The sequence below is a fragment of the Phyllostomus discolor genome, chromosome 10 (genome assembly GCF_004126475.2).
Source record: "Phyllostomus discolor isolate MPI-MPIP mPhyDis1 chromosome 10, mPhyDis1.pri.v3, whole genome shotgun sequence".
NCBI lineage: Eukaryota > Metazoa > Chordata > Mammalia > Chiroptera > Phyllostomidae > Phyllostomus > Phyllostomus discolor.
Window position 1 is genome coordinate 49,343,321 of NC_040912.2, and position 15,303 is coordinate 49,358,623.

Consider the following 15,303-nt stretch of genomic DNA (forward strand, 5'->3'; position numbering starts at 1 on the left):
ATGTAGGGAGACAGGGGCACTCATGCCTTCACTTTTCCCCCTGCTATCCCAGGTCCTGTGAGATCTTCTCCTTTCCCCAGAAGAGCCCAGTGTTTGCCTATGCCATGTGACATGGCAGGGATCATCTCAAATCCTAGTTCAAGACACAGGAGACCCGGGAGGTCAGTCCTGTATAACAGTCTTTGACTCACTGAAGAAGAGCCCAGTGGAATTCTTTCTGCCTCCACAACAGGAAGATAACCAAGAACTTTGGTCCCCATCTCTCCTGAAGCCCCATGCAAAAGGACTTCAAAATTAAATACTAAGAAACACTGAACTTCCTTGTAGGAAAAGATATATTTCCTTTCTTCTGAAAATGAGAGTTACATAGCTGATTCTGTTTCTTTTCTATCTTTGATTTCAGGAACTGCTGGAAACAGCCTAAGTGCCCATGAGTAAATGAATGGATCAAAAAACTATGGTACATTTACACAATGGAATTCTACACAGCAGAAAGAAGGAGCTCCTACCCTTTGTGACAGCATGGATGGAACTGGAGAGCATTATGCTAAGTGAAATAAGCCGGTTGGTGGAAGACAAATACCATATGATCTCACCTATAAATGTACCCTAATCCACAAAACAAACAAGTGAGCAAAATAGAACCAGAGACATGGAAATAAAGAACAAACTGACAGTGACCAGAGGGGAGGGGAGAGAGGGATAAAGGGGAAGAGTCATCAAGGAACATATATAAAGGACCCATGGACAAAGACAATGGGTGGAGGGGAGGTCTGAATGTAGGAGGTGGGAATGTGTAGGGTTGGGGAGAGTAATGGGGGAAAAATGGGGACAACTGTAGTTGCATAACAATAAAAAAAGGAAAAAAGAAACTTAACTACCTATAGCAATTAGTTTTATGCTTTGAATATTTGTGTTTTCCTTTAATTTCCATATATAGAGAGTATATATTTTATCCTCACCCGAGGACATGCTTATAGAGAGTAATGGGGGAGAGAGAGAGAGAGAGAGAAACACTGATGTGAGAGAGAAGCAACGATTGGTTGCCTCTCATATGTGTCCCAACTGGGGACCTCCTGTACACACTTCAAACGAGGACCGAACCTGCAACCTAGGCACATGCCGAGTGGAAATCAAACCTGCAACCTTTCTTTCGGTTGTGGGACAACACTCCAACCATGTGAGCTACATCGGCTAGGGCAGATTTCCTTCAATATATTCTTGATGCAAACTGCAAATGATACAATGACAGAAAGGGAAGAAGGAAGGGAAGGAGGGAGGGAGACATGGGGAGAGGAACAATTTGTAATGTGCCATATCTAACAGGCCAACGAACACTGAGGTTGCTGGCTGAGATGCCTGCACAGGCCCAGCCTGGTAAAACCCAGCTCATTTTAAAATAGGATCTTTCAGCCAATCACCTGTCCCTTTGGAGCTCTGAGTCACAGCAGCCATCTTTCTGCCAAGACCAAGTCTTTCACTCTAGCTACTAACAGGAATGCCCAAACAGCCACAGAAAGCAGAACTAAACTTGACTCCATATTATGCTCCACTGACACAATTAACTGTAAACATCAAATGCAGACATTTTATTTCTGGTGCTTTTAAAAGAATCTGACAGAACACAGCATGGAACTTCCTTTCTCCCTGAATCCCAGTGGAATCTGAAATATCAGCAATTTAAAAAATAAATCACCATTTGAGATGATATAAGGAACCAAAGGAAATTAAGTAATTTGTTATAAAATACAGGTACCCCAAATGCTACAGTATCATTCTTAGAGAAAAATAAATATAGCAGCACTTTCAAAGTTAAGCTTTACAACCAGAAGGTAGTCTTAAATCATGTATTAGGCCCTATTAGAAAAAAATGGAATGTCACGCTTAATTTGTTCTGGAAGACTGTTCAAGGAGCAATTTGTCCAATCATTTTTTCCCTGTTAGGAATAACGTAAATTGAATTAATTCATTGTGGAATCCCAAATGATTCCTTAATTTAACCTTTCTTCCTTTTTCTAGTAAAGGATCTCCACAGTTAAGTGGCCCATAGCTGTGGAGCTGTAAGTCTTCTGTCAAGGACAATTACAAAGTGAAGAAAGACAAAAGTCCTGCTGTTTGTGCACACTCAACATCAATGGTGGCCCATGCCACCTGCCACCACTCCCATTCCAACCTCCTTTTGGTGAGGGGCCTGGGAAGGTGGCAGGACCATTGAGACTGCGCACTGAGATCTGGAACCAGCACAGAAATGAGAGGTGGTGGGAGGAAGCACAGTTCCTCCCTGCCTAGGACACACGGAGGGCCCTCTGGGAGAAGCAAGGGGAGAGACGAGTGTTGAAGGCCCACAGGAAGTGAAGGCTTCGATGGAGTGTCTTTAGGAAGATCCAGGCCCTGGCTGCTGTGGCTCAGTGGATTAAGCGCTGGTCTGTGAACCAAAGGGTCACCAGTTTGATTGGCAGTCAGGGCACATGCCTGGGTTGTGGACCAGGTCAGGTCCCCAGTAGGGGGTGTGTAAGAGGCAACCACACACTGATGTTTCTTTCCCTCTCTTTCTCCCTCCCTTCCCTTCTGTCTAAAATAAATAAATAAATAAAATCTTAAAAAAAAGAGAGAAGGCCCTGATACTGTGGCAAGGGGGGCCATGGGAACCCCAGAAGAGAGTGAAGCAGGACTTCCAGGCTCCTCTCTTAGATCTAGACTGTAAATCCCAGAGGAGTAGTATGAAGGGAGGCCAGGGTTTCAGGCAGACATTCCATAGAAAAAGAGGGTGTACTGGGCTCGAGGTTCCTGATGCACCTCCTGGAAGCCTGTACTTGGCAGAAGATAATGAGATGGGGCATTTCACTGCAGAAGGTGCCCACCAAAGGAGAGGAGTTAAGATTCCCTTAAATTTTCTGACATTTTCCTAGATGATTCATAGAAGCACTCAAATGTAGTTTTAAGGCCAGAGTACAAGCACATGGGAAATGCAGGAATAAGAAGTGGGTGTGGTGGTCACACACACAGGCTTTGGGACCAGGCAGCCCTGCATCTGAAATGCAGCTCTGCAATCCTCACATTTCCAGATGGGCTGCCCTAGCAACTTCCCTTCTCTCTCGGCATCAACTGCCTCAGGAGATCATACCTGACTTGCGAGTGTGATGGTGAAGTGAGAAAACAGCAGTAAAACATGTAGCATAGGCTTAGCACAAAGTAAATGATAAATAATGATTGCTAGAATTAAAATGATAATAAATCCATCCCCGGGTACTGTGGCAAACAGCAAGCCTTACCAGGCCCAAGATGCGGGTGCCTTCTGACTACAGTGCTGAAATCTCTAACTTGGAATTAAGAATCTAGAAACCTGGGGAAACAGTTATTTCGGGGGATGGGTTGATGAGCTCCAAATTCACAAGTGGAAAAAAAGGACATAACACATTTGGGGGTCCTAGTTCTTCAAGTGCTAAAAATGGCAGCTGCCAAGATGACTGCCTTCAGTTCTAGTAATGCACAGGCACGGAGGGTGGGGATTTGAAGCAGCAGATGGTCACCAGTACAAACTGTAGACACGAAAAACACTCACTACTAAAAACAGCTGACACGAACACTGCACTCTAGAATTACGGACGGTTTTTTCCTTCCAGGCCCCTCACGCTAACAGACCCACGGGAACAGCCCATGTTTCCCGACAGCTCTCACTGCTCTTTTATGAACCCCAACAAAGCTTCGGCACAGCAGGCTGCGCACACGACTCAGGGACAAAGCTGCTCCCTCCAGAGCAAAGGTGGAGGTGCCTGCCTGAAAGCAGGGTCTGTGTTCCGGAGCTGGTGAAAGGCCTGCAGTCCCTTTTCTGTCCTTTGCCTCACAAAGATTTACACTGAGAATGTCAAGGGTCAGAGCCTTCCAGGAAGGGGAACTCAGACTGTGTTGTGTGGAAACAGAGGTCATCCAGGAGCAAATCCCTAATGTTGGCAGCTTTGTGAGGCAGGGACAGCGGTGTCTAACTTTTTAGTGTCTCTGGGCCACACTGGAAGAAGAGTCGTCTTGGGCCACACATTAAATACAAACACTAATGGAAACTGATGCGCAAAAGAGAGGTTTTAAGTAAATTTACAATTTTGTGTTGGGCCGCATTCATAGCCATCCGGGGCCATGGCTGTGGGTTGGACACCCCTATGAGTAAGAAATGATTCTTTCTGCCTCAGACCCTCCAATGTAGACAGTAAAATGTAAATGTATGCAAGAAGCTTGCTGGCTTAATTGAACAGTCCACTAATATCACTGTCAAGCATAAAGTGCCTTGTGGCAGATGGCTATGTGGTGGTGGTTTGGGGGTGGGGGGGGTTCCCTGCTGAGGCCCGTGTGCTGTGTGTGTGAGGGGTTCTGCTCCTGGGCTCGCACTGGAGGGCCTCTGGGTGGCACTGCCACAGTCCCTTTCAAAGGGCCCACTGCCCTCTCCTGCAGCCACAGCCACTAATTCAGACCAAGGCCCACTTGCTGAGGGTGGACTGTATGGCTGCCCATTTTTCTTGCCCACCCCCCGCCACACTGCATAATGTTTTAGTATATTTTATATATATTTTTACCTCCCTTGTTATTTTAAAATGGGAAAAACACTGCAAAGGGGATTTTAAAATGTTTATTGACTTTTCTGACTACAACTATTAAACAACCAAGGCAGAAAATCTGAAAAAATATAGAAAATCTCTATGTAGAAAATGAAAAATCACCAGTGACGATTCTACTCTCTAACAGTAACATTTTGATGTTTATCATTCCTAGATTTTCCTCTCCATGTGCACACATGCATTACTATTTAAAAAACAGTAGGGGTCATATCACATATGCTGTTTAGTAGCCTGTTTTTTTACTTCATGATATTTTAGGACATATTTTTCATATTATTAGTTATTAACTAACAAAACAAATTGCTTGTTGATGCATGTGTTTGATGCTATGGATATGGCATGTATTGGCCAGTCTCCTGCTGACTGCCATTCAGCTGGTTTGGTGTGATTCAGAACGTCCGGGGAGGAGACTGTGGGCAAGAGCCAAGTCAGCTCTATACACGTCCACTGGCTGATGCCTCTTCCTTGTCACAACCCACAGCACAGATGGGATGATTAACAAGAGTGGGCTCTTCCAATGCAACTGCTCAGAACTAATTTTGGATTAGAGATAAATCCCTAACAAGCTTTTGCAGACTGGCAAATAGAAGGCCTAGAATTGGGTTATTGGAATAAAGATCACTCTGCAGTGATTTGCTCCTTTCTGATAAGGGATTCTGTTGGGCCCTCCAACCAGAATCCCATTCCTGAGTCAGCTCTCTCCAAGTGACCACGGGGAAGAAGCCTGCAGCACAGCCGAGGGCTTTTCCAGCATTTGCAGGCAGGGGCAGCAGGGCATACTGACACCTCTCTTCTCAAAAGATGGGACCTAAAACATTTTTTTGACAACTAGGGCTAGATTTAACCTCAGAATACACTATGCTTTCATTTTATTTCCTGATCTGGTTAGTCCTAAAATCTTTATCCAACGGTTGTCCAAGTCCTATCAAACATACTGAGAAAATACTAGGAGCTATTCAATAGATTTTTGTTGATTCGATATGACTATAGGAATATACTGGCAGATATAAACCTCTATTAGAATTTTTCACTGATTTCAAGTTATGGAGAATGCTCCGTACATAAGATACAATTATTATGTAAGTGATGAGGCCTTGGAAGCTAAGGAGTTATCTGCAGGAGGAAGCTTAGGTGTACACGAATCCCAGGAGAAGAGGGGATAAATCATTACAGCATAAAAAGGAACAAGCTCTGCCCCTGTTACTAAAGCAACTAAAGTGTAAGTGTTAAGGGCCACGGGAGAAAGGTGAGAAACTGCTGAGCGCAATTCAGTGGGTTAAAGTAACCAAACGAAAAAGAAATGTAAGAGCATATCGCATGTAAGAGCAATTCTGCTTCAGGACACACGAGTACGCATGTGTGCCGTGTATGTGGGTTTGAGCATGCTTTGCAAGTCTGCATGCAGAGCCAAGCCAGATTACATAACAAAGAGTAGCTCTTCTGTGAGTCATGCTCAAACATCTGAAACCCATCTAGGCTGACTTTGTTCCATGAATGAAGCTAGATACACAAAAACCAGAATTTTCTTTTATTATACATTAATCAATAATTTTTTTCTCTGAGTAAGTACTAAAATGTGTCACTATTCAAACTTTAAATCTCCTTCACACGCCTCTTCTCATGTGAGAACTGGGAACCTAACATAAAAGCCCCATCTTAGACAACTTTTTAGCAGAACTGTCCTATGTGAAACTTTCAGTACTTGTACCACCATACTGTGACACAACTTTAACAAAGGCCATCTTGCTCCAACAAACAGGAAGACAAGCACTAGTTTAATACATACACATACAACAAACAACTAAACATAGCAGCTGGGACTATGAGAAATAATAGCTTGATTTTAATATAGCAAATCCCAGATCACAGCCTTTCCCATGCCTTTTCAACAACTAGCTGGTTAACATCCTCCAGTATGGTAACTGATTCTATGACTCAGGGCAGTGTCTTATTACCCGACTGGGACTGCTATGTTATCATCTTATTCAAGGTAAGTGATTTTTATAAGAATTTTATTCAGGTTAGTTTTACAGTACAGACGCATGACTTAGGGATGAGTGACCTCTTAATCTTTCAAGTTCTCCATGTTGGTTAGCGTCCCACTTTAAATTTTTTGAAGTCTCCACTTGTGATTCCAGTTTTAATTTTTTTGAAACCCACCTCTGCACAGAAGAGCATTTGGGAAAAATAATTCAGGCTCTTGTGTTGGCAGTGAAAAAATCTTTGCCAGTTATAAAGCATAGGACTCCCTTTTCTTTCTTTCTTTTTAAGCTTTTACTTATTTAATATTAGAGAAAGGGGAAAGGAAGGAGAAAGTGAGGGAGAGTATGTGGTTGCCTCTCGCATGCTCCCAACTGGGGACCTGGCCTGCAACCCAGGAATGTGCCCTGACTGGGAATCAAACCAGTGACCCTTTGGTTCGCAACCCGCACTCAATCCACGGAGCCACACCAGCCAGGGTAGGACTCCCTTTTTAATCAACAACCTTGGATTCTTATATTTCTAGTGATGTTACACCTGAATTTTCTACTACCAAAAGCTGGATGAAATAAGAGAGAAAATGATTATTTAAAGGACATACTACTTGTTGATTACTCTAGTTTCCAGTACTGAGTTCATTTTTAGAAAGTCACATAACTGGACTCCCTTACCTTATCTTCATAGAAATACATTCAAAGACCATTACACAAGGGGGGGTGAACCTAGGTTTACAGTTGTTTGTATGGATAATACAATAATTAATAAGTAATAGTACAAGAATAAACAGTTTTGCATATCACAGCTGTAAACCCACTTCTGCCCCACCCCGTGTGCTGTCAGACATTGTGGATAGTTTACATGGAGGCTTCCCATCCAGGATGCTGTGGTCACTTAATGGTGGTAAGTATTGGGTGGATCCCCTCAACCCCCAGGGATAATCATCTTGCTGAATGCATACATTTTCTATGCGTGCCATGATGTCAAAATGTTTGGGAAGTTCCGGCTGACTGAACAAACAGCCACATGAACATCTTATCGTTTATAACCTGCTACTAAAGACACTAGTCCTTAATCTACCTAATGTTCCTTAAAATCCGAATTGGTAAAAGGCCTATGGAAGCATTCAGCATTGAAAAGGATTTTCCCATTAAATTGGTATATTCTTACATCATGAGTATGAGTTAACTCGTTTTCTTTTTGAATGGGGTTTTAGGAAGCTCAATTCTGCATTTTGTGCTCAACTATACTAGCCATCTTTAGTCTAAATTATCTGCTACACTTACAGTTACTCACTACATTTCATCACTAAACAGTTCTTTTAATACTTTATTCAATAATTTTGTTATAGAATGTAACCTATGACCTATTTTGTAGATTGGATTGAAAATAGTAAATGAACGAATAAAAATTTCAGAAAAAATGTAACTATAAAAAGTCTGGTATTACTATTCAATATATTTCTGTAATAATGGAAAAATATTACCCTAGAAAGAGCATAATAAAATTTACCAGCTCAGTCTTGTGCACTGTAATTCAAAAACAGCACACACATAAACTCATTAGTCATTGATTATAAAGCTATACAGCTTTCTGGATTGCATAATAACTTTTGAGGTAAACTATATGAAAGTGCCGTTGTTGTAGGTCACAAAATGGTTAAATATTAGGAATTTCATATAGTTTATATGAATGAGAAAATGATTTATTTGCTAATAGGATATGGATATATTAGCGACAAGAATAGAATTACGTCTCACCTGAATGACCTCAGCATTCGATAGGACTTTCCTAAATCAGATACTCTTCTGCAGAATGGACCCACAGCCAACTCCATCTGAAATATTAAAAGATAAGACCCATAGCTTTAATGCAGAATCCTAACATGAATTGGGGACACACCTGGATCATAGAAAGTTGTAGCTTACAGTAAACTTAATTTTATCTGGACTCTGAGGAAAGCTTTAAGTCAATCAAATCTATTAAAAGACAAGAACTTAGGTGATTTTGGTACTTATTTAGTAAAAGGGCATAAAGTAAGACAATTCCTTAAAGAAAATAGAAAAACATTCTTTGTTACATAATAGGAGAAAGTTTTAGACCATTTCTCCATTAAAAACTCAGAAAAACTAAGGTTTTCAAGACTGTGTGCCTATACTTAGTAGATATAACAGGCCTTTTTATATTAAATATAAACAATGACAATTTTTTCCAAGCAAGCTCAAATGATTAAAAGCACTGACTGGGGAGGTAGCTCATCTGTGTAAGAAGTCCAATCTACAATGACTAAACTAGTTGTGTGGTCTTGAACTTAACCTAAGTCCCAGGTTTCTTATTTGTCAAATGCAGATGTATGTACTTCATAGTATTATGCAAATAGATAATTTCACAAAACTCTCTGTGCATGGCATATATAATAAGTGCTCTTTAAATGTTGGCAATTAGTGTGAATATTTTAAAAACTTTTTCTCATTTAAATTATTAGTAAATTACTTTACACCCTGACTCAATAATTTAACAACTACTGGTTTCACTTCTCTTTATATTCCTCCTTTGATTGGAAATTTTACTTGTTATTAATTGGAGTTTTAGGCTACCTATTCTTTTTTAAAAAAGATTTATTTATTTATGTGTGTATGTATGTATGTATATATGTATAGACAGATGGGAAGAGAGGGAGAGAAACATCAATGTGTGGTTGCCTCATATGTGTCCCCTACTGGGGACCTGGCCTGCAACCCAGGCATGTGCCCTGACTGAGAATCAAACTGGCGACCCTTTGGTTTGCAGGCCGGTGCTCAATGTACTGAGCCACACAGGCCAGGGCTTAGGCTACTTATTCTCTATCTACCAATTGCATATGCAAAGTTTTTGCACATGTGGCATTCAGATGATACTATCTCTGCACTCTTGCTATAAAGAGGACCCTAGTTAAGAATTGTTTAGAAAGTAGCTGAACGAAAGGCTGCTAGCTGCTAATGCAGCATCTTTCTTCAAGAAAAACATACAAAAGGAAAGTGAGGGCTTCCATCCTGCTGGCCATCCTTCTGAAAAACTGTTCAAATCTCCTTGCCATTGGAAGACCATGGAGACCTCCACAGCCACTCTTTTGAGAAAGATTTTTGACTACCTATTCATTACAAGTACCAAGCTAGACATGGGAATGAGAAGATGAATTACCCTGTCTTGTCTTCAAGGAGCTCTCTCAAATTTAGTGAACAAAAGGATATGTGTTTATCTAAATGATATAAATATTACTTAAAAAATCGTAAGAAAGGTGTGTGTATACATATATGCACACATACATATAGAGATACTGGATGATGAGTATTTAGCAAAATGCCATGTGGTATCAAACGCTTGGACTAAGTGTTGGGGAGAACTGGGGGGGCGGAATCCTTGAGACGGTCCTGAGGGTGACTTAAGGCTGGGTGAATTTCTCTCTTAATAGAGACACAGAGGATACATACTATATGTCCTGGAAGAAAACTCCCATGCTTGAAAAATGTGCTAAAATAGAGAATAAATAAGTAAAAAGTAAAAAGTTTAAGAAAGAAAAGGATTCTTGCCAACAATGCAAAACAGAACAGCTTTGAGCTGGTGCTCAATTCAAAAGACAGTGAGTGATGGATGGGCTGTTCCATGGGGCCTGTTTAGCTTATTTACTCCGTGAGAGTTTCTGTTTTTCTTCAGAATGGGTCATATTTACACCGAGCACAAAGTAAAAATGTGATTATCATGTATCTGATGGCAATTCCAATCATATACTAGCTCTGTGTGAATATGTGTGTATATAATAAATATGTTATGATGGTTTTTTATACACAAATTTTTTTGTCATTTTTTTCAACTACCCTAGTGGGTTTCATCATCTTCAAAGGCAAAACCTTTTGCCTTAAACCAAACCACCTTTGCCTTAGCACTTGAGCAGGATTGAATGTTAAAACAAATAAGTGGCTGGGAAAAAAAATTACAATATGAGAGAATACATGTATGATAGTGAATGGCTGTGTAATCTATGATAATGCAGGATATTTCTATGCCAAAGGGCAATTTCAAAATGTTAAGGGCTTAAAATTATTTTCTGATCCATAAAGGACCTCTAGGATACTGAAACCCACTTTCTTCTGCAGGAATTCCAGGAAGCAATACGGGCCATGTTTCGAAGGGGCAGGAGTGCCACCTTTGGAGGAGGCGACTCTGCCATTAGCTATGGACACGAAAGTGGCACGTGCAGCTGCCTCTCTTCAGCTCTCCTGTTAGGATGGAATGAGCAGTCGGCTGCAGGCCCAGTGAACTGATTACATAGCTGCTCCTCACCCGTCACAGACATTTGGTTAACCCCAGGGCATCTCTGGATGCTCCTAGGACACGCCTGCTCTGACACTGTTCAGGAGAAATGGCAATGGAATTAGAACAGAAAATAGAATCTTGAATATTTTGTTTTCTTTTAAAGTCTGTATTTCCAGGCAGAAGACCTATAAATAGAAACTGCTAAGAAGTACCACTGAGTAAATAATCTAATGCTAACACAAACAGTCATCCACTCCCTCAAGGAAGAAACAAAACTGAGAAGCAGAGGGGCGTATGTGCTTCAGAGGACATCGTGGACAAGTCCTTAAAGCGACTCTGACTCAGCAGAACCTCAGTGGCCTTGGACCAGCTTTGTGCTTCAGAACCACTGTGTGATTAGTGTCGACTCAGAGACCATGTGGTCACAGTAAGGAATTAATTACCTGCAGGAAACCACCTTGTGCTGTGACCTGATTCCTCAGGGGACTGGATGTTATGTCCCTCCTCCCCATGAACCCTCCAGATGGCACCCCGAAACTACTTCCTCTTCCACCTGCGCAATGGTACCAGGGGAGAAGTCAGGGTCCTGATGAAATCCTTAAATATATCATGTCTTTGCGACTGGACTCTATGCCAAATAATCAGTATCCCCAAATACCCGCCACTGGTCTCTTTATGAGCAGTTTCTTTTTCTGTTCTTTGTGCCTGAGGAGCGAGCACTTTCCTCACAAGAACTCTTTCGAACCCACAGAGGGTCTGCATGTTCCTGATCCCAGTGGCCTCGATTGCTTCATTTAATTTTGGATACAAACAGCTAGAACTTTCAATAACGAGGCAGTCTTGAGGCTTTCTAGTCCCCAGTTGATGCCTGTCATGAATATAAATGTAAGGGTGGTGCTATTTAAGCATGGTGACTGACCCTAGAAAAATACTCCCACCCAAGTACAATTCTGAAAGCTGAGGTGCAGCCACCACATAACTGCAGATGTAGCCAGATACCAAATCAAACAAAATGAAAACCACAAATCCATGTAGTCACTGTGTCATTTCAAATTTTTAAAAATATGGACAGAAGGATAATATAACAGCTGCATAATATTTGCCAGAATTACTGGTCAAAAACATGATTATGAGAGTACTCCCACCTGTCTTTCTTTCCCGGGCCCACCACCCACAGGACCAAGAAGCCATTTCCAAGGTAAACGGGGGGATGTTCTAAGACTGGGGCACACTGTATAGGAGTGAACAAAGGAATCAGCACCACAGAGGCTTTAGCAAACAACATCAGTGCAGGACTGGAAAACATACTATTAACACAGAGGAAATGCTGTATTGTAAACGTGTTGTCTCTATATATTTAAGCAATGAAAACACTGGATGCTCTGAAGCATAAGAGTTTCATTTAACTTAAGGGAAGGGACCTGGAAAAAGGTTTGGTTTATTGGGCAACATGTCTTAAAAAAGAAGGAATGCCAAATAAAATTCTGAATACCACAGTTTTCAGAAAGTGGGAGCTCAGCCCTGCCACTGGATGGTATGCAGTTTTCAGCAGGTGCCTGTCGTAGTAGGAAGGGTTAATGGGCAATGCTTTCCATCTCTCGAGAGTCATAGGCACCATATTAAAATGAAAAACAAAAGCCAAAAGCCTCTTCCTACAGAACTCTCGCTCTGGCCATCTCCTGGTCATCTCCTGCTCTCCTCCTCTAAGTGGACTTGAAGTACCTCCTCCAGGAAAGTGACTGAAGGACCAGCTGGAGCAGAACACAAATAAACCCATGGGGGAGGCAAAGGAGAGGAGAAAATAGGAACAGAAAAAACAAAATTAAGAAGGAAGGGGAAAAGAGGAATAGATATTCATTTGACTATAGCTCATGTTTTTTTCTTTTTATATTTAGTTATTGATTTTAGAGAAAGAGAGAGGAAGAGATGGGGGAGAGACACAGAGAGACAGAGAAATTTTGTTCCACTCATCTATGCACTCATTGGTTGATTCTTGTATGTGCCCTGACTGGGGATGAAACCCACAACTTTGGGGTGTTGGGACAATGCTCTAACCAACTGAGCTACCCGACCAGGGCTGGTAGTCACTGCGTCTTCATTTCAGTAACAGTATGTAAGCCCAGTAAGGGACAAGGAAGACACTATCTATATATAATTCTATTTAAGCTTAAGTTTACCTGTGTAACAAAGCAGAATATACAGGTGCCTTAGAATGAAGCTGATAAAAACGGGAAAGGTAAAAGGAGCCACATTAATGGTAACAATTAATTTCTGTTTTCTTGCTAAGGCTACCAAAGGCATATTTCCCAAAGGAAGGCTCTTTATTATGGTCTAGTGGTCTCAGGTATATCATTTGAGGATAAAAATGACATTTCTAGACTAATAGGTATGCAAAGAGCTAGCTCTCAAGACATCAGGTTATGTACTTGGTTCATTTTTGTGACTCTGTTGGGTGTGAGGGAGTGTCAGGCAACCACCACACTGGCACAAAGCATCCTGTCACATCCTTTTCTCTGTGCAGGAAGAATAAACCAAGACTTTCCCATACATACACACAGGTATAAATAAGGACATTAAAATTTGTTCATCTTTATAAGCTGGGGGATCTGGGAAACCACTATGAATACTCTATTTGAATAACTAGACTACTCAGGCTAACAGCTTTGAAAGGCTCAAAAGTGATTTCTCCTTTGACATGCTATGTAAATGGGAATTATCTGTTTCTGAATCTTTTAATTAAAGTGTATGCTTGAGATGTTTCTTCTTTGCCTCTGATACTATTAAAAAGTATAAAAAATATATCTTGGAGGACAAAGAAAAAATACTATCTATAAATGCTGATTTTGGTTCTGTTAGTTTAACGTCATTTTTACCTCACCCATATCGCAAATCTTGAAATGTGCCTACCACCCACAGGATAGGAACTTCCTAAATCAGAGGAAACGGAGATGTTTGGGGAGATCTGCCTTCCCTAAACAAATTCTTGGCAAAGATATTTCTGTTCTTGTATCTGATCAGTACAATAGTAGAACTCTGACTGTAAGTGGGTCCATATACGAGAAAGGTTCTTCATTTAATAGTGGGGACCAGCTCCTCAGACTCTTTATCTCCCGGCCCCTGTGCATCTAAAGGAATTAGAACACTGTCTTGGAATGTTGAGATGGCCACCAGAGGATTACACATGTGTAGGAGTTTTTTCTCTTTACATGACAACAGACAGACCCTTCACACTGTTTGAAGAATAAATTTCACTGCCTACATTATTTTCTAGCAGTCACTTTTATCCACGCTGCCCTGCCCTGGTGGGACAGTGAAACAGAGGAAGCCCCATGTTACGTGAAAGTGGGAGGTACTGCTTTACTGCAGAATGAATGACTTCACCTTGACTGTGAAGTGTCAAAGATAAGTGATGATTCTTTTATTAAATATAAAGAAAATAAGTATCTGCTATGAATTCTCTCCTATGAAAGTACATTTAAACGTTTTTATTTTTTACCAATTAGGTTTAAATGAATTTTTTTCCTCATACTTCAATGTTTTAAAACATCAAGAAATGCTTATTTATTTATTTACTCCTCACCCAAGGACATACTTTCATTGATTTTAGAGAGAGAGGAAGGAAGAGAGAGAGAGAGAAACATCAAATGGTTGCCTCCTGTATACACCTCAACCGGGCATCAGGCCTGCAACCTAGGTACGTGCCCTACTGAGAATCAAACCTGCAATGTTTTGGTGTACGAGATGATGCTCCAACCACCTAAGCCACCCGGCCAGTGCCGTATTTAGTATTGTATTTACAGATAACATTGAGGCTAAAATATTTTCCCCTTTGTAGCGATGCATCAACATACCTGTGCAAAATCAGCAGCAAGTCGCATTTTCCCACCTTCACCAAGAGGTCTTATGAGACTGGCATTGCGGATGAAAAGTTCAATTGCTCTTTGGGCAATGGCTTCAGTGTTATCAAAGACAAAGTCTGAGCATTCAAAGTGCTTAAAGTAGTCACTCATGACTCTGGCAATGAAACCTTGAAGCTCCTTCATATACAGAGAACAAGGAACATCAGGCTTTCCTGAGCTGGGTAATGACCTGTGAGAGAAAAAACAGCCAATGCACTAAAAGGGACTCTTTGACATTTGTTCTCCCTTGTGCTTATTTTAATCCCAAGCATTTTTTCCCTTATCGTGCAGAAATGACATTGCTTATTTTTGCTAAGAGTTAAAAGGCATAAAAAGGCATAAAAATGTTCAAATTATATCCTAAAGACTATTTTAAGATTCTGGGAAGATTACTGAGGGAATCATTAGAATTCATTTACCTAAAAATTATTAAAAATAAAATAGACAACCGTCTGTCCTGGATAATTCACAGGAGTGCCTTATGCACTCTCTGACCTCTGAGGTCTCTCTCAGCTTCACAACTCTGC

General features: G+C 41.0%; 1 protein-coding gene across 2 annotated transcripts in view; it reads right to left on the reverse strand.

Annotated features, from left to right (window-relative positions):
- COG5 (component of oligomeric golgi complex 5) overlaps positions 1–15,303 on the reverse strand; it is a 363,376-nt gene that overhangs the window by 16,116 nt on the left and 331,957 nt on the right. For both annotated transcript variants that reach the window (XM_028525999.2, XM_036010775.1), the window contains 2 exons: positions 14,729–14,966; positions 8,345–8,421 (listed from right to left, as the gene is read on the reverse strand). In XM_028525999.2, coding sequence (XP_028381800.2) covers positions 8,345–8,421; positions 14,729–14,966 — 315 coding nt within the window. The remainder of the gene's footprint in view (positions 1–8,344; positions 8,422–14,728; positions 14,967–15,303) is intronic.